Source organism: Tachypleus tridentatus, chromosome 8, assembly GCF_004210375.1.
Source record: "Tachypleus tridentatus isolate NWPU-2018 chromosome 8, ASM421037v1, whole genome shotgun sequence".
Classification (NCBI taxonomy): Eukaryota; Metazoa; Arthropoda; class Merostomata; order Xiphosura; family Limulidae; genus Tachypleus; species Tachypleus tridentatus.
The window spans coordinates 84,421,418-84,446,810 of NC_134832.1; the positions used below are offsets into that span (position 1 = coordinate 84,421,418).

The 25,393-nt window shown below is 29.6% G+C and overlaps 1 protein-coding gene across 4 annotated transcripts in view; it reads left to right on the plus strand.

Annotated features, from left to right (window-relative positions):
• Window positions 1-25,014, plus strand: part of LOC143222819 (metastasis-associated protein MTA3-like) — a 60,115-nt gene extending 35,101 nt beyond the window's left edge. For all 4 annotated transcript variants that reach the window (XM_076449885.1, XM_076449886.1, XM_076449887.1 and 1 more), the window contains 13 exons: window positions 3,244-3,346; window positions 4,338-4,437; window positions 5,079-5,267; window positions 7,509-7,642; window positions 10,596-10,675; window positions 13,369-13,485; window positions 14,636-14,722; window positions 16,304-16,368; window positions 17,041-17,266; window positions 17,646-17,837; window positions 20,508-20,627; window positions 21,373-21,571; window positions 21,819-25,014. In XM_076449885.1, coding sequence (XP_076306000.1) covers window positions 3,244-3,346; window positions 4,338-4,437; window positions 5,079-5,267; window positions 7,509-7,642; window positions 10,596-10,675; window positions 13,369-13,485; window positions 14,636-14,722; window positions 16,304-16,368; window positions 17,041-17,266; window positions 17,646-17,837; window positions 20,508-20,627; window positions 21,373-21,571; window positions 21,819-21,945 — 1,739 coding nt within the window. In that variant the 3' untranslated portion in view covers window positions 21,946-25,014. The remainder of the gene's footprint in view (window positions 1-3,243; window positions 3,347-4,337; window positions 4,438-5,078; window positions 5,268-7,508; window positions 7,643-10,595; window positions 10,676-13,368; window positions 13,486-14,635; window positions 14,723-16,303; window positions 16,369-17,040; window positions 17,267-17,645; window positions 17,838-20,507; window positions 20,628-21,372; window positions 21,572-21,818) is intronic.
• Window positions 25,015-25,393: the final 379 nt, after the last annotated feature.

Sequence of the window (25,393 nt, forward strand, 5' to 3'; positions counted from 1 at the left end):
TTGAGGAATATTATGTCATTCAAAATGGCATTAGAAGGGCAAGGAGACCAGTCAAAAAACAACTTCTTACCAACTCAATGAAGAACAAACGGTATCAATGGGGTCTGAAATACAAGAACAATGGAGGAAGGTGTTATTCAGTGACAAGACTCATTTCTTCGTACAGGGTCAAAGAAGTCTGCATGTTTGCAGATGTCCAGGTGAGAAACTTTGAGAATCTCACATCATTCCAGAATTGAAAGAGAGATTTCCAGATGGATCTGGCATTTGCCAGCAAGATATGGCTCTGTGCCACACATGGAAACTTATGAAGAATTTTGTGACTACAACACGAATAAAGGTGATGGACTGGTCTGGAAACTCTCCAGACTTAAATCCCATTGAAAATCTTTGGGCAATTTGTAAAGAAAGACTTCGGGGAAAAGACTGTACTATGAAAGATAAGCTAATTGAGGCCATAATTGAGGTGTTGACTGCAATCCAAAAATTAGTAAAGATTGCAGTCAACTCGTGGACTCGATGCCAAAGTGGATTAATGATCTTCTAAAAAATAAAGGCAGTCATGTCATGTATTAACTTGTGAGTAATTTTTGGGTTATCAGAAATAAAACGCAAAAAATTGAAAAAAATCGTAATTTTCCGTCTTGTTTGAATTAATTTGCACAAGGGTGTATACATCCTCTATTTTGGGATTTATTAATAGTTCTATCTTACATTTAATAATATATTACCTTTATCCAATAGAAGATCAAGGTTTTGATTTATCAAATGACATATTTTATAACATTCTGAATAGTTGAATGTTGATTGCACTTTGAGAATCAACATTGTTCCCTTGAGAAAACTGATGCCTAGCTTGGATAAATTTGTACATATAGTTAAAGTCAAAAAAAGTTTGAGAGGTAATTGCATTTGTTTACTTTTTGCATGTTATTATTATATTTTGTTTGGTGTATTATTTAATTAAATAAAAATTAAGTGAATGACTTTCATTAGTATATAATATTAAGGTTAATTCTGTCCAACATTCGATAGCAACAAAAAGTAAGATTGTGTATTTTTTCTTGTTTTTTATGTCAATTCTTTGTGTAATTATAAAGGTAACTAAAATGTAAAAATGGGGATCCTTTTAGGTTTGTTAAGATTAAATTAGGTAAAATAAATTATGGTATTATAATAAAAAATGTTTCATGAGGCACATGCAGAAGGAGTTTATAATTGCTTGTGGATTATGTAATTTGTTAATATAAAGTGAGCTATGTGTTCATTAAGGGATTTACAAATTATAATGGTACATGTAGTAGTTAGATATGGTTTATAGGGCAATAGGATAATAAAATTTAATTGTAAATAGACATATAGTGTTATAAACTTAGAGTTACATAGAATAAATGAATGTAATTTTGTGTCACAATTTGAAATCATTCTAGAAAAAAAAGGTACTTTAGATCTATTTCATTTTTTTTTGTGTGGTTATGAGGTCAGTCAAATTGACTGATTCTGTTTAGAGATAGGCAAGAGAAAATAATAAATAAGCTATAAAATTTTACTGGAAAAAGTGTTTGAAATGCATTTAGGAGGTTTTAGGGAATTACACAAGGGAAGGTTGAAGTGTTTGAAATGAAGAAAAGTATTTTTAACTTTAATATACAAATTACTTTGCATGCAGATTTTGCAAACCAAATACTGTATTAAATATACTTCACTGAGACATTATTTTTGTATGTGAAAAACTGTCAAATTATGTGAAGAAATATACACTATATTGAATGTTAAAAGTATTCACTCTTTTAAGACTTGACATGAGTACAAAAAGGTCACGTAGCTGGTATGATTGACTGAGCCCATGGTACAGTGGTGCATATTTATTTTTATAGTCTAGTTTATTAAGCTTTTGCTTACTATCATTAATTGGAAGTGAATTTCACTCTTTACTTTTTCTGGTCCTTTCTCCATGTATATGTACTAGTTATACACAATAAGTAGTGGTAGAGGTAAGTTATTGTATTTTAAATTAATTTTTTAACTGAAGAATAAAAGTCAAAAGTATTCTAAGCCATATCCTCCTTCCCATATCAGATAAAGATCATGAAAATATCTGAACTAACAGGGTTGCAAGATGTTGTGCCATTTGTGAGGAATGTGTGTGTGGATAAAAATTAATCCCAAACTTACTGTTCAAATATATACCGTAATGCATTCTGCAGTATTGTCTCTAAAGTGGGCAATGGTGAAAGGTGGAAAGAAAGTTAAAACTGTAAGTTTTTTTTCTGAATAACACTTTGTTCAACAAGTGAACTAAATGGTCAGGTCAGAAACTTCTAATGTTCAGGTGTAATCATTCATAATTTGGTACTGTTGACTGGAAGGAATGCAACCAATCAGCAGCGACTACTGCTCAGGTGGTTACCTGTAACTATATAGTAGGACTGTCATAGTTTATACCTCAGAATGGAGCATGTTCAATGGCATTTTATGGCTCAAACATTTGACCTTATTTGCCAGATCTTGGCATGTTAACCAGTTGATCACATGTGGCCCAACTGAGGAAGTTTGAAAGACCAAAGAAGACAAATATGTATTTACTTGAGAAGTTATCCAAAATAAGAGCTGAAAGTCTGGTGGAGGTTATTTTAATTTCACTTTAAAATCTGGATGCTACTTTTATGTGGCTGTAAAGAGTATAAAGTTGAGTCAAAATAGCTTGTCAAAGTGGTAGTTTTATCTTGAAGAAACTTGTTATTTTTCAGTATTGCTCCTCTCGGCAGTCGTGATTCAACACTGTTTGGTCAAGATCATACTTACTTTTATTTCCAAAGCCATTTTTTTAATGATATTTCACTTGTGTAACTTCTGTCGTAATTGGGATTCAGTAAAAGGCTGGGGCAAAGCACTAAGTTTTTAGTGAAGTAAAGAAGCAATCCAGATACTTAATAATGAATCTGAAAATACAAAAATATTTTATCTTTTCAGCTATGTGAATTAAGAGTGTCGATAAAATTCTTCATAGATGTGTAAACTTTTAAATAAATACTGTTAAAAACAATCCTTTTTTCAGTTTATGCAATAAAAATAATTTTATTTGAGAATGTAAATTAACAAAGGTTCTTGGTTTTAACTGCAGTTAGCAATTTAAAAGTCTAAACAGTTTTACTCTGTAGAATAATTCAAGTGAGGAATATAAAGTAATTTGAATTAGATTTTTTTGTTCTGCATTTGACAAACAATATTTCATATCTCTAGGTGAAGGTGATGGCAGGAATTTGGAAGATCTTGAAACCTTAGTTTACACACCTCATCATAACTTAACAGATAGACAAATAGACCAGTTTCTTATTATCTGTAGGTAAGTTTTCGACAGAATAGCTGTTGCCAAAAATAATAAAAACTTGGCTGTAATAATTAACTTAATTTTAGAACCCAGTGGGTTGAGATGATTTAAGGTTATGTTTTTATATACAAAACAATGAGAATTTTAGTAAACTTACTGCCAACAAATCATTTTTTGGTATTTCACTGCAAGAAATTTCTATTTTTATGTACTGGTTAAGCTTGGGCTATAGAAACTTGAGTGCCTGAAGAAGTTTACATTATGACGTTAATAAAACTGTAAAAGAATTAAGATATTGAAGAATCAGGTTCTTTTTCATCCTCATTGTGATTTAATGCTGGGTGTACTTATCTGAAAGTATCCTAAATCAAGATCAGCTCCTACAGTAATTAGCTCATACATGCATGTAATGTTTACTTACTAATAACATGATTTTTAACTGCTACAGTGCAAGATACAAATTTGAGCCATATTTATCATTCTCAGGCTAGAAAACTGTTTTTTAATCATTCTCATGGAAACTGTGTGAAGGTGATCCGAGGAATACGTTATATATTTTGTAATTTATAGAAGCATAGCTTATAGCTTATGTAATTCAACTTTGATCACTTGACTTATGTTTATGTCTAACTTGATTAAATGATGTTATTAAATTCAGCTAGTATCTTCTTTTCGTAGAGGTTAACATTGTCACAGTCACATTACATATTTTTCTGTTTAGATGTGCTGAAAATTAGAAATATATTTAATTTTTATAGCTGGTGTTTCATGTTTATTAATTATTTCTTTATCTATTACTCCTGAGATGTTTGCAGAGTGTAATTGAGTGAGAAGTTGGTGTATTAAACTTGTGATAACAATCATTTCACTGTAATCTGACATCATGTTAGTTAGGTGTAATATATACTAATACCCAATTAAAATAATAATCCATATTAACAAGCCTCCATTATTCTAACATTTTATGTTACTGCAGATTAAATATGAAATTAGCTGTACATTACAGGTCTATAGGTACATTTGCTAGAGCTCTGGATTGTTCAAGTTCTGTAAAACAGCCAAGTCTCCATATGAGTGCAGCAGCAGCATCCCGTGACATCACCTTGGTGAGGATTCTTCTTAACTTTATACTTTGTTGTTCCACCTGGTTTTAAAATCCAGAGGATCTTGTAATCTTTACAGCAGATAAACAGAACAAAATGGCTGCTGCAATAATAGTCATTTTTATAGATACTACTGTGCTTAATGTTCAAGAAAAATTGTATAAATCTATATGTATATAACATAGAGTGGTGTATTTATACATATTTTTCTGATCACAATTAACATTAACTCCATATGCATGCCAAGTCCTTTTTAGTGAATCTTGTATAAGAAAGTATTGTAGAGAAATTTGAAGAATACGTATCTAGCTGTAAAACTTCATGAAATTTTCAGCTCCACTTGTTTTGGAGATGCATATCCTGGTATTGATCTCTTGCAGAAATCATCAGTATTCATGTTTCCTTTCAGAATAAACAACAAATTAGTCTTGTGGAGCTATCTTTGGAAGCTGAATAAACAACAGCGTATACAAGATTTGAAAAAAAGTTCTTTTTGAAGTAACTTATGTTTAACGTAGGGAAGTTTTCAAAATTTGTGAATGTGGTTAAGCATAATTTTGGTGAAATGTGTCAAGATCTAATTACAACACTTTATTTCCTGTTTCTTGAGAAAACTTACAAAAAGAAATGTTTGTGTTTTCTAGTTTCACGCTATGGACATTTTACACCAACACAATTATGATATTGCAAATGCAATCTCCAGCCTAGTCACACCAAAAGGTCCTATACTTTGTCGAGATGAAATGGAAGAGTGGTCAGCCTCTGAGGCAAATCTCTTTGAAGAAGCACTTGAAAAATATGGAAAAGACTTCATTGACATTAGGCAAGATTTTGTATGTACATGCAAAGTGTTGCTTCTAGAGCAGCATTTTTTTTTATTTTGCAAAATTAAGTATTTATGATGTTTCAGTGTAACTAATGAATTTGGTTTTATTGGAGAAGTATAGTTTGTTATTTCAAAATTATGTTCTTGTGTATTAGATGACCATCAACAATCTTTCTACTCTTTAAAGTATTTTTAATAAAGATTAGTCTTTGAATATATAGAGTAGTTTTGTTGCTCTGAGTGCAAATTGAATTTCATATTAAGATTTAAAATTCTGAAAAATTTTAATCTCTTAAAATCTCCAATATAATTATAAAACATTATTTTTTAGTAAACCTTTGTATTGTATATGTTATTTTCTCTACCCTATCTCTATATACAGTGTTGGTCAATTTGATCATCCTTCTCATCACTAAACATTTATAAATTAAATTTTTTTTATTTCTAGAATGACTTCATATTGTAACATAAATAATATAAACATTTGTTTATCCTAAATAGCTTTAAACTCATAATAGTATACATCTGTTTACACTTAAATTTTATTAATTGCTCTTGTATAAATTAATATTCTTGCCATAAATTTTGTAAATCAGTTGGCAAGTGTGGAACTCTTGTTACCTTAAGTTATATAACTCATAAGCTACTCATGAGAATTTTTTATTATAATTATTATAATTCTTTATTTTGCCTATTTTAAACTATCGTATTTCTCATTTTTACATTTTAGTACTTTTATAATAATAATAATTAAAGAATACACATGAAAAGTAAGAATTAAAGTACTTATTAGTACTTTGCTGTTGATAGTGGTATTGCTGTACTAAATTTTTCTAATTGAATAGTGCACCAAAGAATGCAGACAATGTCCCATAACTATCCAAATTGTTGTAGCTTTCTAACACTGCAATAAGAGCCATTAAAAACGTAGTTAAGCTCATCAGTGTGTTTCCTGTGGAAATAAAGTTTAAATTTGAAAGAAAATAGACAATTCTCTGTACAAAATACGGTGTAACACAATATGTTACTTGATAGATTAAAACCTTGCCATTATAATTAATATAGTATTGAACATCAGAGAGAACTGTTGGCAAGTTCTGAAAGAGAGGATATGACTGGTGGGCCTGGCAAGAAGGATTTGATTTTCTATTTATTGAATCTATACCCAAATAAGATTGAAGGATATAAAATTTATGTTGTCCCTGGGTGATAACAATACCATAAAGAGCAACTTGCATTAAATTTTGACACCTGGTGAGACAGAATTAAGTCTATGCTAAACTCCAGGGTTTGATTCCCTGTGGTGGACACAGATAGCTTAATGTGGCTTTGCTTATAAAACAACAAGAACATTAAATTTCATACTTGTATGGTTGGTAAATGGATTAGTGAAGAGGGGATATCTAGTGTAAATGTCACAATTCTCTCAATAGGAGAAATTGAGGATTTTTTTGTGATATTGCCTTATTAAATTAGGAATTTGAAACTTTTATAACGTTAAAATGTGGATTATTACAAATGTTTTTTTTGTTTTCTTTTGCCAAATTTTCTTCAAAAAGTACTTTTAATTAAATTTTAAATGCAATTTGCTAAAACTCTTCTAACTTGCACACAAATTGATTTTGTTCTGAGAGAGTTAAGCTGAAGAGTACTTTATCCTATATACACAGACTTTTATTTTGCTTCCCTCTAAGTGGTAGTTATAAAAAAGCTTGGAAAATGATTTTGAAAATTGAACATGCTGCCCCAATATCTGAAATTAATAATAAACTTGGCACCATTTGTGTATGGCATGGTGAAAACTTGACTATATGTTGTCAAAGATTTACTGTTTGTAAGTTGAGTCTGTGTTTTACCTCTGTTACAAGTGTGTATTTATTTATTTATGAACGAATCACACATTGTTTTGTATATGATAAAGTAAGAATTTAATACAGACAGACATATGTTCGTGAAATTACAGCATTTTGCTAAAATCCATTTATCCTATTTTTGTGTATTTTGATTAGTTCTTTTCTAATATATTGGTTTAAACAGCAGTTGATGTTATAATTTGCAATTTCTGTAGAAAATAATCTGATGACAATTATGTAGATTGTTACTTTTGTGTAAAAAAAATGTTTATAAATTGCAACTGTTAAAAAGTTATTTTACATGACAAACTAAAAATCATTTTAATGTTATTTATTTTAAATCTAATTATTCTGTTATGTATATGTTATTAAAACTGCAGGTTCCTATATTACAGCTTCCATGGAAGAGTCTAAAAAACATTGTAGACTACTACTACATGTGGAAAACAACAGATCGTCATGTTCAACAGAAAAGGGTTAAAGCAGTAGAAGCTGAAAGCAAGCTCAAGCAAGTCTACATTCCCAATTAGTGAGTATAGTTTGTTCTTGTTTTCTTGGTATTGGCAGGTAATATGATAGATTTAGTGCAAATATTTAAGAATTAGCTGAAATCATTAAAATGTTCAAATACAGATATAATGAAAAAATAAAAATGTTGCATAATTAAATATTATTCTTTAATCTTATATGTTCCTATATCAAGGAGAAATTTAAATAATGTAATTTTCTGGAAGACATTTTATTTGTTTGTTTTTCATTAACTCTTTCAGCATGGGCTTGGTCCCTGGGACTGACCTCGTAGCTGTTTTGTACTTGTTATAATTTTCATGCTATAACTTAAGTTAGTACTCATAAATTAACAACATTTGGCAGATGATCTGTAAACATTACAGTGCTTTCATATGCAAAATATCAATTTTTTATTACGTTGTAAGGATTGTTAAGCTCTGTTTTTCTCTTGCCTCCCTCCTTTTTTTGCATGTTGCCTCTTTAACGTGCAAAATAATTTTCACTTTAAGATTAAAAATACTTTAATGCATCAGAAATTTTTCAAATTTCACTTGCAAAATCTTGTAGCCTCCTGATAGTTATCAAACATTTCTAAAGAAAAACTATTTTTTTAATCTGTTATTATCCAGACAAATCTCCGTACAGGTTTGGTAGATTTGACCAATTTTGTAACTGCCCTAAAAATTAGGAAACAAATAGAAATTATGCCTTTTGGTTCTAGAATGACAATATATATAATTATAACACAAAAACATAAATATTTAGACTAAATAACATAAATTTAAAAACATTATACATTTGCAGGGGGTAGACATAAAAAGTTGCCCCTGTGAATATGTTATTAATTTATATATTTCAGTAGGTAACAGAAAAATATGTAAAACTGGTGTTTTTAAAACACATTCAATGAGATCTGTTTGAATATTACCTCAAATCCTACTTTTAACACTGGCTTTTGTAAACACCTGAACTTTTCATGATTTTAATAAGTATTCTGCACCATCTGTAGTTTCTTAGATTTTATTCCAATTAACATACAAAATGATTAAACAAGTTTCTTTACAATTGTGGAGTTAAAAGATATCGTAGATATAAGAAAATTGATGTTATGGGATGGTTAGATCAATCACCTGATATTAATTCAATTTAAAATTGATGGGCTGAGTTAAACTAATTAATGTAAGATTACAAGCCAAACATGGAAGATGAACTTATTGAAGTATTCAAAGAAGAATCGCAATCAATTACTCAAAATTATCTGCACAAACTAATTGAAACCATGCCACATTTATGTGAAACAGTACTGAAATCCAAGGAAATGCCAACTAATTATGAACTTGTGAAACTGGTTTGTATTTTTTGAGTTTCGTTTTTACATTTGATTATTTCAGGGAAATTTGTTTCATCATTTTGTAGGCTAATTGGAATAAGAATATCTAAGAAACTACAGCAGGTGCACACTTTTTATGAGAAAATGTAATTAAAATCATGAAAAGGTCAGGTATTCACAAAACCCAGTGTTAAAATTTGGATTTGAGATCATATTTGAACATATTTTGTTGAGTGCATTCTAAAAATATGTAGTTTTACACATTTTTATATTATCTAATAAAAGATATATAGCAAGTTAACAACATTTTCAGGGGAGGGGTCACTTTTTTTGTTCACCCATTGTATTTATATTTATTTTTAAAATATTGACCTTTCAATCAAGCCTGGCTAACAATGTAGAAGTTACAATGATGATGCACATATACACTCATGTTATGGTATCTAATAATATAAAGTTGACCTTTAGTCTTTACAAAGCGATCCTGTCTTAGGTGTGTTTTAGTAGACTACTATTTTGTAATATAGTCACATTTGAATTATATGTGTATATAAATTAATACTATTTAGAAATAAGTTATTAAACTTATTATTCTTAAAACACAGAACAATAATAAAAAAAAGAAGTATAGCAAACAATTATTTTTTATAGTTACAACCTTTGTACTCAGTTTCCAAGCCTTTTAAAATTTTACTTGTGGAAGATATAAAATGAATTTTTTTTAGGTTTTATATATAAAGTTGAATAACCAAAAATTATAAATTACTGTATCTCTACCACAGAATTACAATATATATTTTATCAAACTTAGTAACTAAGATGTATATCAGTTTCAAAAATTATAAAATTTTGAGCAGACTAAAGACACAACCTATGTCTTTGAAATATTGGTTTGAAAGAACGAGATGGCATCATAATTTTTTTAAAATGGCCCGAGAAATCCAATAGGAGGACATTCTGAGATTTCGACTGGTTATTCACATATTATATATTGAAGTTGGTGTGTACAACAGACATTTTCCAAAAACAGAAAGAGTTGAATGGTGTCAGTGTGTTTGATTCAGTACATAAGTGATTTTTCAGCAAAAAAAAAAGGTTTTTATTTTATATTCTAGTTTATCAGTATTGGGTAATATGAGTTCCTAGTTCATACAAAACTGTAGACTTGGTATCTTGACATAACAAACATCTAATTTTAAACATTCAGCATACCACTTGACACAAACAATTTATCTTTAACTGTTTTTTTATTTACTTTTAAATTAAGAAATTGATTAGTGTATAATACTTAAATTTGGTACCAAACTTATTGGCCTAAACTCATAAAATAGTAATTCAATAAGATTTTGAGTGGAAGTCAACAAACATGATGGCATGGCCTTTAACCTGTTTGGAAAGGGTTAAAGCCATTTTCACACTAGCAGAATGCAAAAAACAAAACAAAAAGTAAATTAAAAGAAATCAGTATCACTACATTTTTATTTCTAATTTCATTCAAGACGATTCTTGGCTAATTTTCACATTTTGTTAAGCACAGAGAGCCATTTTTGATGCTTTGTGCTTAATTACAAACAAAAACACATTTCTTTCAAACTTTTTTGTAGTGTATGTATATATAATTCTTACATAATTTTTTTCACAGTAATAACAAACCAACTCTGTTAAATGGTCCAAATGGGGAAACCTTGGTGTCAGGAGGACGACCTTGTGAGGGCTGCTACAGTGAGCGAATTAACTCTTTCAACATGGAGTCGGTCTATATGACAGACAATGTTACCTCTTTCTACTCATTTAAAGTCCATTTAGACTTACTACTTCTAACTTTCAATATAGTGTGTATATCTTCACAAATTTTGGCAGTATTTCACTTAATATTATAAATCTTTAACATATAAAAAATTATATTTTTAGTGAAGTATTTCTAATAAAATAAAGATTTGTCCATAAATATATTGAGTATTTGTTTTGAATAGGCCATATGCAAAGTAATTTTCATGTTAAAATTAAAAATACTTTTTATTATATCAAAAATCTCAAACATCCTTTGTGTAATCCCTAAGGCCTCGTTAATAAATTTCAAACTTTTTTTTTTTTTGGTAAAACTTGATAGTTTGTGTGTTATTTTCTTTAACATAACTCAAAACTGGATTGGTAAATCTGAATGACCTTGTAAACTACCAGAACAAAATAGAAATCAATCTAAATTATCCTTTTCATTACAAGTCCTTCCAAGCTAGTAATTAACTTTCTTACAGGAACAATGTTTGTACTTTTAGTGAAATTGACGTTTAAAGGTTAAGAACATTATGCTATACAACACGCCATTTGACAGATGAAAGCCTTAAGTTTATATTGGTTATAGTAACATATAAGTAAACGTTAGAGTGAACTATTAACACATTTTGAAAGAAAGGATGTGGCAGGAGGGGTCTAATTTTTCTGTTTGATAGCTCTATAACAAAACCAAATTTAAGGCTATAATAAATGACAGTTTTAAAGAGAGTAATTTAGGTTTAATTTTGTACCTTTTAAAGTGGTGGAGGATAAAATAGGGATGATGAAATGCTGAGACAGAATGTGTTCTGTGTCACACTAGAGAAAATTCAGGTTTTTTTTAATATTGTATTGTAGAATTAAGAATTTAAAACTTGTATACTATTAATATGAGAATTATTATTTAAAATTTTATGCTGTTCTAATTGGTATTACATAAACAAAAAGAAGTTTAAATAAACTTTTAAATGTAAGGCACTGAAGCTTTGTGTCTTGCACAGTAAAAGATATCTAGTTGGTTAGGGCTAAAGACTTGATAGTGAAATAAACTTGTTGATCAGGTATAGTAGTTAGGATGTTACAAGTATTAGGTTGCCCAGAAATAAATGTCGGAATTCTCACAATGACATTTAGAAACTGAATATTGAGTAACGTGTTGTTGGTTGGTTTGTTTAATCTAACGTTTGTTGCTTATGAGGTGTCTTAATTATCTGATTATTCAACTCTACTTAGAGTAAGTTTCACAACCCCCAAGCCAGCATTGACAAGAAGGACTTTTGTTTGATTTTCTTCTGCGACTTCAAACGTAGAGGAAAAGCCACTGAAGCTACGTGGAACATCAACCAGGCATTTGGCCATAGATCTGTTACTGAACGTATAGTTCAGCATTAGTTCCAAAGGTGTCGACATGGAGATGAAAGTCTTGAAGACCACGAAGGTCGTGGAAGGAAGCCATCTTCAGATGAAATCATATTAAGGCAAGGAGTTGTGACAGACTCTTGTACAACAGTATGTGAGCTTTCAGGAAAGCTAGATGCAAGCAAATCAAGCACTGCCAACCACCTGAGTGCAATTGGAAAGATGAAAAAATTGGAAAAGTTGGTTCCACATGAGCTGACTGAAGATAACAAAATCAGCATTATGAGACTTGCTGTGTGCTCTTGTTGTGAAACTGAAATGATCCATTTCTTGAATGGATATGTGACACGTGATGAAAAGTGGATTCTGTATGACAGTCGGAAACGATCTGCACAATGGCTTGATCGCAAAACAGCTCCCAAAGCATTTCCCAAAGCCCAAGTTTCACCAAAGAAAGGTCATGGTGACTGTATGGTGGACTGAAGCCAGCATTTTTCATGACAACATTTTGAATCCAGGGGAAACAACCACAGTGGACAAATACTGTTAAGAATTGGCCAAAATGCATCAAAAGTTACACGAGAAACATCCAGCTTTGGTCAATCAAAGGGGCCCTATTCTTCTTCATGACAATGCTTGTCTCCACATATCAAGGAGAATGCTCCAAGAATTGAACAAATTGGGAATCGAGGTTCTGTCTCATCCACTTTATTCCCCAGATCTTTCCCCTGCAGATTGTCATTTTTTTCAAGCACTTTGTCAACTTTTTGAACAATAAATGCTTTCAAAACCAGGCAGCTGCAGAAGAAACCTTCAGATAATTTGTTGACCATAGAAACTTTGATAAACAGCATCATTACATGTTGGCAAAAGTGTGTTGAAGCAAATGGTGCTTTCTGTGATTAAACTATGTTTTACAACACTGGTTTATACTTTTTCAAACTTCACAATCCAAAAACGGCATTTATTTTTGGACATCATAACTTTTTAAGAGCCTTCAACTGATAGTGTTTGATAGAGATACTTTGAAGTTAGTTTTTATCTGTGCTTTTTTAAGTTTCAGGCTTATTTCTCTACTGTATAACGAACTGGTATTGTTTTATACATTACAGCTTTGTGCTTTGTAATAAAAAGTGATTAGAAATATATAATAGTTAGAAATATTAGCATAAAATGAAAAGCTTGACAGGAAAATTAAAATTGTGAAAAATTATCTGATTTTTATCTATCTTCATTTAGTAATTATAATTTTGTCTGAGAGACCTCTTATCTGTTTTGCCTAGCTTTAAGTTCTCACCAGTGGTATGCGTGGGGTCCTCCACATATGCAGTGTAGGTTGTGTCAGCTGTGTTGGAGTTTCTGGAAACGATATGGTGGTCTTAAGTATTCCAGTAAGCTTGGTAAGTATTTGCTGTACCTGATACAAGTTTATATATTTCTCTGCAATTGTAAAGATGTCACTTAGATATTTGTATTATTATTATTATTGCATTCTCCTTAATCTGAATTCTTCATTGCAGAGTTCACTAAAATTTTTCAAGATTATTTCTGGGTTACAAATTATTTTCCTTGACATTCCACAATCACAGTAGTTTGTTTTAGTCATTAAAGACTTTTATTTGATGTCCTACTTATGCCAGGGTTTCATTTACTAACTTTTGACCTTAGTCAAGAGCTAGCTACTAACAGCTTCTTACTTAACCTTGGTAAAGGTTATGAAAATAACCAGTATTATATGTTAACATGCAACATAATAATAGTTTAATCTACCTAATTCAACAATGATTTCTGAACATTTCATGTAACTGTTACAAGAAATACCATCTTATGTTTGAGTGCAAATATAATTTTAAGAAAAAATGTTAATATTAAATATTTTTATGATAGATATTTCAACCATGTTCCTCTAATATTATAATAACATTTGTTCTCTGGGAGTCTGTGTTAGTGAAAGAATGTTCTCTTTGTAGGAACTACTACTGCATCAGACAAGTTACTCAAATAAAGTAATGTCATTCTTTCTGTGTGAGTCAATTTTAGGTCCTAAACACCACTAGTAATACTATAGTATTATTACATTCCTAAGAATCAGTGTTAGATCACCAGGCAACAATAGCAACAGTGTAATAATTTTCCCTCACTGGTAGTTGGTTTTACATTAATTAATCTGCAGTAGTCCCTGCATGATTCTGAGAATGTTTGGCAGTGTAAATTCTAGTAAGACTTTTTTAATACCAAGTATATTTAACTTATTCTGTTACTATGGTACTTAAATGTTTTTTTTAAATACAAAATATCGTTGAATGCTTTCAAAGTTTTATAAAACTGTTAATTCCTTTATGATAATGTTATTTACTTCTTAGATCATAATCTTGAATTTATTAATTTTTCTTCCAATACAGATTTTTGTAAATCTGTAAAAAACCTTTTAAAAAAAGTGTTTTAGTGCATGGGTTTTAATTTATATATAAGGTTTATCCAACAATTTCTTTGAATTCTGATATTAAGAGGACTAGCTTAAAGTCATGAATTATCCTTTTTTGAACCCAGATGGTGAACTGCAGACTTCATCCCGGAGTTCAGATAATGACTCCTCATATTCATGCAGGGATTGTAACAAAGCATTTAATCGGCAAGGTCAGCCTATGTGTTTAATATGTTTCAATCTAAAGATGATTTAAACACTTTTAAAATAGTGTATATAAAAAAAAAATAACTGGTTAATATTTAAAGGTGTAGATATTCTAAACCCACTGAGGAATAATAATAATAATAAAATCTTTAGAAAACTTGAAATGAAGAGTTGTTCGTGTATAGTTTTTAGGCTGTTTTGTCCTTTAAAATTTGTCTTTTTTGTTGCAACTGCTTAACAAATTGCATGTCTTTTCTACTCATAATTTGCAAAACTTGCTTGAACAAAAAGAGTGTATGTGAACACACATCTTTTTTCTTATTTAAAGAGTGGACAAATTATTTTCTGAATTGCATTTATAGTTTTTGAACTTTGTTATTCATCTTATTCCATGCAATTCTGGGAGTGTAACTTTTTAAGACTGACATAGAAGGTTCAATATTACTCTCATAATTCAGCAAGAATTTCTAAATGCATTTATGTTTTGTAGTATAAATTTACAGTAACATGTGTTGATTTTATACAGGTTTTGTAAATAGAATAAAAAAAAGTATAAGAGCAGCATGTTTTTTTTATTGTTAGTTTCTTATAGTTTTATTTAGTAGTTATATAACAGTGATCTTTTTGTGCACATTGTGATTGGGGAACAGAAAATTTTGGCCCTTGACCTTTCAGTTGATTTTTTACTTTATTAGAACAAAGTCTTGATACTACTATCATTAGAGCCTAAATCACATTTTCATTTATTTTCATATCCTCTTATACTCTTTGATAAACCATTTATATTTTGATTTTATTACAGTAATTGTATTAAAACTGTATATTTATGATAAAAATGTGTCCAAAATAAAGTTTGATGTTTGTGTAAAAGCGTATGTCAGGTTTAACACATGTAAATTAAAAAGCAAGCTTAAGTAATCCTGTGCTTGTGTGATGTTAAACATAGTGTTTCTTATTTCTTATTATTATTGAGTAAACATGAAAAAAAACAGAACAGGTTGGTAATTTTAGTTGTGTAACTTATCTCAGTGTAAAAATAAAGTTTTACTGTCTGACTAAATATAACAAGTCACAAGATACCATGCATCCAGAATGGAAGCATTTCTTAATTAGTTGAAATGTAAATTTATTGAGTTATCCTAATGAACCCTTTAAAGTTTAAGATGAATGGCAAAATAAAATAAGACCTTATGAATAAATAGTTGTTTTTATTTCTGGATATACAATAAATATACATTAAACATAATGCATTGTGCAAGTGACTGTGTGGGTATTTTCATAAACAAAAGGTAACAGAAACATTTATATATTAATTTACAAATGTGCAAATGTTTGTTATTTCTTTCCATTAGTTCAAGCTGCTTGAACTACATTGCACTTTGTTGGTCTCTCTTACTCAATTAATAGTTTGAATATTTTTTGCATACATGTATCTGTTTATTAACGACATGCAGTGTAAATCCAGTTTACAGTGCAACTAGCTAAATTAAGTTAATAATTGTTAATTATTTCTGAAGAACTGAATTTTGCTGCTTTTAATGGGTTGCACAAACTTCTTAACGTCTGATAACATAATGTATTTTCAGAACGGCTGACAGCACATATAGCTACACACAGACCTCACCGATGTGGGTTTAGTAGTTGTGGGAAGGTAAGTTTTCATAATTAATTGTTGATTTACTGTGCAGAGCTTAATTTTTGCAGGTTTATTATTAAGACTAATCTTGTATTTTATTAAGTAAGTGCAGTTTGAATCTCTGTCAGTGGTTTAGACTGGATTCAATCAGTGTTGAAATTCAGTATTATAAAAGTTGGTTTGGAATCAATAAGTAATGTTTTTAATATATATAAGAAACAAATTAATAGTTACTTAATGTAATAGAAGAAAAAAAGTTGTATGCCATTAAAAGATTTGACAATGAAGTGTGTAAAATAACTTCAGAAAGACCAGAAACTGGTTAAGTAAATGTAGATAGGTCAAAAATCAAGGCCAGTGATAAGATTCTAGATCCTTTAAAACAGGTAATTTTTACTTGGACAGAAGGTGTTGTGTGTTATATTGAAGTGAGAAATCTTTGTCAGTAGTTATTTCAGTTTAAAATAAATATTTTACTTAAATAAATAATTTACTGAAGATTGTCTAAGAACTACATTTTATAAATTGTTATTAATTTTGTCAGGTTCTCATTATATGACACTAATAGAGAGAAAAGTTATTCAAAATGTTATGTTATTGACATATGGAAAGTTTGCAAGATTTTATCCCTTGCCTGAGTGTGTAATTAATTAAGGGTATATAGATTTGTGTTTTTTTGGATCCCAGGAGTTCAAGCTCAAAGCTCACTTAGCGCGACATTGTGCCTCTGTTCATGATTCTGGTATTAGAGTCGGTAGTCCAAGACCTATAATAAAAACACGTGTAGCATTCTATCTGTGTACCACACCACTGACACGACTTGCTCGCCGAGTTTGTGCGTATCTCTTACAACCGCACAGTGCTGCCAGAAACCCTTTCAAAACAATCAACGTAGTGGCCGTTAAACAAGAATGTAAGCATGGGCTTTCTTATTGCTGAACTTCTCTATACTTACAATAACTGAAGTGTTTAATGTTTGTAAAAAGTTATCTCATTTTTAGTCATTAAATCTTTCATGATTAGCCTTATGAACAGATGTTTTTTACTACAGTGTCTTCCTCCCAAGCATTCTTCAGTTGTTCATTACTGTAAATTATTTTTGGAATGATTGTGTAAAACAGTGTTGTGATTACATTCTCACTCAGTCAGTTGTAAGTATAACAAAGTCATAAATTATAACCTTAATATGAAGTTTCGTACCCAACAAGACCTGACTTTACGCATTTGGAGATTTGAATTGAAAAACATGACATCAAATATTTATTCCAAATTCCATAAATTTTTCTATTTAGGTCAAAATAAGTTGCTTGAAGGATTACCAAAAATACCAAAACCTAAACCTCGAAATCGAGGAACCATTCTTGATATCTCTCATCGTTTGGGAGCTCCCAACATACCAACACCTGAGTGGCTGATAGCTTTACCTAAAGATCAACTTCCTCAACCTGAACGTCTGGCTTTCATTCCACCTCCACGTGGAAAAGGTATGGTTACAGTTTTACAATAAAGTGTAATGCCTTGTATGATGTAAGCAGGAAACTCATTACTGTGGAATATTAGAAGATAATAGAATGTATTGTTTATATAGAGTATTACTAATATAAATGTATTGTCATTATCACTAGATAAGAATATTTAAAAATTGTAAGTAGTTTTAATGGGTACTTGATTTGACTGGACTTTGGTTTGTTTTGAAGTTAAGCACAAAACTACACAATGGACTACCTGTACTCTGCTCAAAATGGGTATTGAAACTCAGTTTCTAGCATTGTAAGTTCACAGAGGTAAACTGTGCCACTGTAGAGTGTACAATAGTACCTATTTGGCTACCATATGGTTGAAATTTTCATTAACTTGTTATAGATAGCATAATATAAAATATTCTGTAGGTTCTAAGTTGCAAATAACAGGTAAAGATATCCAAAAGGCTAACTGATTAGCAAGTTTAATTTAAAATAGTAATGCTAAAAGCTTTTTTTTTTTTCATTTAAATGAAGATTACAAAAATTGTTAATTTTGTTGGCAGAAACATTTTGTTGTGTACATACATTCATTTAATTGGATATTTTTAAAGCATATAATTAGAGCATTCTTATGTCAAACAAATAAATCTTGTAAATTTAAAGTTCTCTGAAATAATTTTAGCATACTAAGTAAATATATCATAGTTTTCTAAGTAATCTTCATGATAGATATCTTTAGTCTGATTAATTTATTTTAATTACTCTTCAGTAACATTAGCATTATTTTTATATTCATACACTTATATAGGAGTTTTCAAAAACAATTTAATAAGCTACATCTTTCTATCAGATCTTGCTGATCACTTATTCACTAAAGCACATTGAAATGTTGACTTGCATTAGGATTACTTATTTAGATACTTTTGTTCAGTATTTAAAACTAGATTGTTCACAAAACTTTCATTTCTACAGAAAAAATATTACTGGGATTTTTTAGACAAGATGAGTACTTATCTGGAGTTATTATATGATCCTTTCTTAAAATCCATAGACTGTAATTTTATATACTTTATGATTTCCCAGAGTTTTCAGTATCCTATGAAACTGTTTGTTTAACCCTATGCCAAAAGGTTAGTCAGTTTGACAGCCATTTAACTGTGAAATCATATACACTGTAATTGAATTTATTAAATGTTTTTCTTCACAACATTTTGCAAATACTAGAAATTTTTTAGACAAAAACTTACCTTTTTTTAATAAAGTATTTGTGCTAAGGCTTTATTTATAAATTTACAATTTCATATTTTGTTTGCAGAACTTTTGAAAATAGATAACGAAAGTCTTATGTAAAACTATATTCTTCATCTCTCTATTTTCTCTACTGTAACACTACTGAAATCATCAGTGAAAAGTTGAAGTATCAATAACATCAAAATTCTTTTTTCTAGAATAATTGCAGATGGTAACAAACAATTACTGTTATTTATCTTAACTTTGGGACTTTTGACCCTTTCATTATTGCTTTCATTTAATTTTATTGTTCTTTGAACTGTGATGAATGAGTGTAACAAACCAATAGATCACTTAGTGAGAGCTTATGGTAAATAAAAATGTTAAGTTACATCATGTGATAGCAGGCCATGTGCATTCCTTGAAGAGAGATCATAATTTTTTTGTTTATTCATTTGTATCTTATCATGATAATTTTTAAGTTTGCTAAGTTTTATATTTTAGTTACTCTTGTTAAACAATAAGTAAATAATATACATAAAATAAAAAGAAATTTATTAGCCTTGAGGTCTCCTGTGTGCAAGTGTATGGTTCAGTGAGCCTTTTTCTTAGTATATCTGTTGTTCAAAAAATAATTTGGGCACTAGATTAAAATGCCCCAAACAACTAAAATTTACATGGATTTCTAACTAAACTATAAATATGTTGGAAAATTCTATTACTGCTTGAAGCAATGTCTTTAGTCTAAACATGTCTAACTCTCCTCTTTAACTGTTGGCTTTGAAAGTTAAAACGAGATAGGTAATCACCTGATTTATGTAGTTCTGAATATGCTGTTAATGCTGGAATTAAATATGCCCAATATACATGTCAGAGAAAATTAAAGATGTATTTTAAACAGTAAAGGAGTTGAGAGATATGTCATGAGTGATATCGCTGTATAAGAAGGGATTGAAAGTTTATATTTTACATTGTAAATACATAGGTTTCTAATTGGTTGAACTATCTGAAAAAAACAACTTAGAAATGAGAAGTCAGAGTGTCACCGTATCATTTATCTCGGAGAAGTGGAGACTAAGAATTTATTTAAATAATTCCTTTCGATGTTAAATCTTAGTTTATAATAAATTTTTTTACATACTCTATGTTTTGATGCAAAGTTTAATGACATAAACTGATAATAAAGTACCTTGATTAAATTTTTTAAATATAATTGTATAGAAAAATATTGGTTGTAATATGCACATATTGATTCCCACATGGCATATGGTTAAAAGGATATCATGTTAATAACCAAAACTTTATCTAGTATTCCTTTTACTGAAAGTATGTTCTTTTTAGTTTTTTGTAATTGTGTATAAAGATGAATTTTGTATTATAAAAAAAAGGAATAATTGGGAAAGCATTTATGAAGAGCATTTTTAGAATGTAGGTATATTTTTACTTTTTTCTCTTTTTCAGGTGGTCAACTTTTGATTCCTTGGCCACCTCGTAAAGAAGAATCCAGGTCTGTAGGTATTAATAATGTCTTGCCAACAATTCTAAGAAAACGTGGTTACGAACAACAAAATGGAATAGATGGTAAATTCTTTCTTTTGTATTACATACAAATACTTGTAAATAGCTTTAAAACTTGTTATTATTTGCACATTAAAATTAATTTTCATGTGTAGGAATCATAAATCCAAATTAGTACATATTGTCCAATATTTAATAGAAACTTGTTACAACACTCAGTATAAAAAAATGGAACAAATAACTGGTTGACATCTCTTATTTTCTTTGTACTAATTATCAAGGTCAATAGCTTTGCAGCCAAACAAAACTGAAGACAATAATAAATGTGGTTTGTTTGATCAACGATGATTTTATAAAGAGTAATTTACATTCAGTTTCTTTTTTTTTTTCCTTCAAGGAGTGGTGGATAAATTGGGAATATTAAGGATTTTTCAAAATATTGCCTTGTAAATTAAGAACTTAAAACTTATATACTGTTAAAATATGGATGATTAACAAAGATTTTATGCTATTCTAATTGGTATAACATTAAAAGTAGTTTAATAAAATGTTTAAGACACTAAAACTTTGTGTCATTTGCAGTGAAGGATAGCTTTGGTGATAGGATTAAACCAGTCTATCTTAGCAATGTCACCACTGCAAAAGGTGTGATTTTGTTCTTTGGCTCATCTTTATTCAGGGTGGAATACATTTAAATTATCTTATTAATGTGGCTTCTTTCTTTGCCTAAAACTAATGATTTGGATTATAGGCTAAGAAAATGAAGTTGAGCAAGTATTTAATATAAGACCTGTGTTGATATTCTCAGGGCCTGCTGCTAAACACAGGGCAGTTGTAGAATCCTCAGCAGATGTGTACAAAATGGCTGATTTGCCCCAAGGAACAATTATAACTCGCCTAAATGGACGAGCAAAGATGGCTACCATCAGGTTTGGAGGAAGAAAACAGACGATAAGTTTAGTTGATGCTCCAGATGATCTCTATTTTGTAGCCACACCTTCTACAAGGCAAGTTTCACAAACAATTATTGATCTTAGAGCAAGTAATAAAGAACATGCAGTTCAGTTATTCCACCTTTTGTAGCCATTACATTTAGAACTAAGGAAGTTCTTCATTACTGGATACGTAATGTTACTTTCTATTAATTTTTTTAAAAATCATCTAAGATATTCTCTCACCTAAATATCCATTTTTCTTATGCTATTGTAAAATGTTATAAATGGATCTATGAAATGCCTATTTTCTAACCAGCAGAAAACTCAGAAGACAGGTGGGGATGAATGAAGTACGTCGTGCTGCTAGACGACCAAGTAGAAAATTATATGTAAAAGTTGCACAATACGGAATCCCATCTCATCGGCAGATTATTGTGCAGGAATAATCCTGCAGTTAAAAAATGTGTAGGTAAAGCTGTAGAGAATGACAAAGCCAATGTTGCCTGTTTGTTGATAATACATCAGAGTTTGTATGATAAGAATACTTTGGAAATAAAGGACATTCCATGCACATGAGCAGTCTGCTATAAGCTGCAGAGGAAAGAATAAAAAAACAAGTGTGGTAGTTGATTGAATGTATAAACAGTGGTGTTTATTATAGTTCTGTCAGAAAGGGAAAACTGGCATTGATCTGGTTTTGAATCTGCTCAGATAGACAATAAACCTAATGAAGAATGTTGATAGGATTTGGTGAAGTGAGGAAGATTGTGTTGATTACATCTTGTCTCTCAGAGAAACTCAGATAATCTTCAGTAAACAGAAATTTGGAACATGTTTCTTTCATAATGCACAGTATTCAGTGAAAGATGCCCTCCTTCAAGACTAAAACCCCATTTTTGGAACCATTAAATCATCTTCATTGGAAGAAATTAGTATTTTCTGTTGGATACATGGGAATTTTTTTTAAAATGTCAGTACAAGGTGGGTCCAGTATTTATAAAAATACCATTACAGTGTGTTGGAGCATGGGTAAACCTGTTGGTTTGTAATATCTGTTATTGTATTTGAATTAAATCAAATTTTTCTTTTCCTAACATGTAAATGTCACTATACTTGTAGTGTTGATTTGTACCTGATAAACTTGAAGGAGATTTTCCACCTTTTTATCCAGTTTATAGTTCATATTTAAGAAAAGGATGGTTTACAATCTTTATGGTAGTATTGAACGTAAGATTGTTCATTACTGGACTATATCCTGTATTGAGATTTAAATGAACTAATTTAAGATTAATTACAGAACATTTCAGAACTATAACTTCCATCCACTAGTGAAAACCTGAAATCACAAGAAAGGTGTTCATTTGTTTTTGTGTGTATTATGTTGTGTATATTTCATTTATAATACACTTAAAATGACTGGTTTTATACAAGACCTTCCAGTTATTAAAGTTTTAACTGCAACATTAGTGAGTAAGGAATATCTTTTTAAATTATTTCCCTGGTTTGGTAACCAGGATACCTGGATATGATATTGTTAAGGAAGTTTCATGCATTTTTTCTTTCCTTATGTGTTAATTATAAATTCCTCACTTCTATTAATAGTTAATATACATTTCAGTGATAACATTTAAAAGAAAAAGTAGTTTTAATCTCTTTATTTTCAGTGCATGCTCTCATTAATACTGTTTTTTAAGTCTTAGATTTATGTATACAGGGGGTGTATTTTGAACTAACATTTTTAACAATGCCATACTTGAAATTACTTTCACAGTTAACAATTTTGTGGCTGTATTACAGTGATGTTTCTGTTTTTTTCCTTTTAAATTGCATCCATGGCCAGCATTTAATAAATATTGAATTAGTTCTTATCAGGGTTGTCTACTTTCAGAAAATCCTTTGTAAACTGATTTACATCTTTATATAACATATAGTGTTGTATCCAATTACTTGCCTGTTTACAACTGTTTGGTCTGCTGTTGTCCTCTTGTATGAATTTTGTCTATCATTCCTGTTTAAGAAATGAAAAACTGAACCAATCAAACAAATCAAAATTGCTGTTAAGAAATTATTTTTCATTTAATGGCATTTAATTCACCTGGTATTTTAGCATCCTTTATAAATGATAAATGATCTTTATAACAGGATTGTTTTTTTAGGTTCATGTGCTGCACAAAATTTAACGTTACCATCAAAAGAGTTATTTCCTTGTCCAGTTTCTACTGAGGGGATTTATAGTTGGCACAGTATTTATTTTGTCAATTTGTATAAGGCTTTTGCAGAATGTCTGATAATAAAAATGATTCAACATTAATATAAACCTTTAATTTCTGTTGAAAAATTAAATGTGACCTATTTTATGGTTAACATTTAATCTTGCTTAGAAGGTATATAGATTTTGTTCAGTGCATTCAGAACATCCAAACATACAGCTACATTTTGAAAGTACTGCTGGACTTAACTGGAGAAGTGTCATAGATATTCCTAAACTTTTTTTTTTTCTTTTCATAATGGAAGTATTTAACCATATTGCATGAAACTGGTGTAAATGAACTAAATAGTATCTGATTTTGGCTTAAAAATTTTGTATAACTTGGTTTAGTTTGACTGTTATTTTTTACTTCTCAAAATATTCGTAATTTTGTTGCAGACACGATGTTTTGTAAAAACATCCAGAAAGTGTTTTGTCTTATAATTTATTTTATGCTGATTAAGAAGTTCCATTTTATATATCCAGTTAATTTCAGCTTCAAATGTATTCATAAGAATATTTCACTTGAGACTATTTTGCCAATTGTAATACCACTTTCCATTATAAGCTCTAAAAAAAAAAACAGAAACTATTAAAAATTTATTGGTAACCTATGACCTGAATTTTCAATATATACTGAGGTCAACCAAGGTAATATTCTTGGGCAATATTAATTTATATCTAATAAAGTTTCTTTTAAGTAAGTTATTTTATTTACATGCACTGTTTGAGTTACCAGTAAATTATTGCACTATTAAACAAAATACAATTTAACACATACATTTTCAGTATTGTGACTTGTTGCTAAGTATTTCAAACTTTCCATTGGTGTTATTGTTCTCTGCAAGAACTACATCTGATCACTTTCTCAAGTTATATACTCTACATTAATATTAATACTTTATAAACTGCTCCATCTAATGATGTCAAAATTTTGCCTTTAACTGTTTTCAAAGTTGAGTTTTGTTAGTATTGAGACCGTGTACTGTCATATCATAAAAGGGTTGGGAATGGGAGAGTGGATTTTGAGACTATAAATAAAATCCTTGAAAGAGGAAGAAAATATGTTTCATATGATTATAATTGTATTCTCTATGAACAATTGTTTCATGTCAAATATAAGACTATACTTTGGGATAGTCCAAAATATTTTATGTGCTTTTGTTCACAGGCAAGACACCTGGGAGCTGTAGTTAAATAGAAGTATGAAATCATTACATTTTTTCTTTGTAAGTTACACTTAATAAATATTTGGAAAATGAGAAAACATGAATTCTAAAACATTTTTCTATTTTTGTTGAAATAGAGAATATTGTTATATTTTCTTAAATTTTGATATGGGGGTGTTCACTTGATACCTGAAAGGTGCTATTAGCTCTAGACAGGATTATATGCATGTGTGTGTGCATCTTTATATATATATATATGGATTCAGACTAAGAAATCACTGGTAATCATGGTTATTATAACAAAACTAAGTTTGCTCAATAATACATTAGAAAAGAGTAGTTTGATGATTTTGATTTTCACGTCTATAAATTAAATCATGTGTTTATAATTTATGAATTCAACTTTAGTATGCTAATCAATAATTATAGTTAATTTAATATGTACATTTATATTGTGACTAACCAAAAAGTGATTTT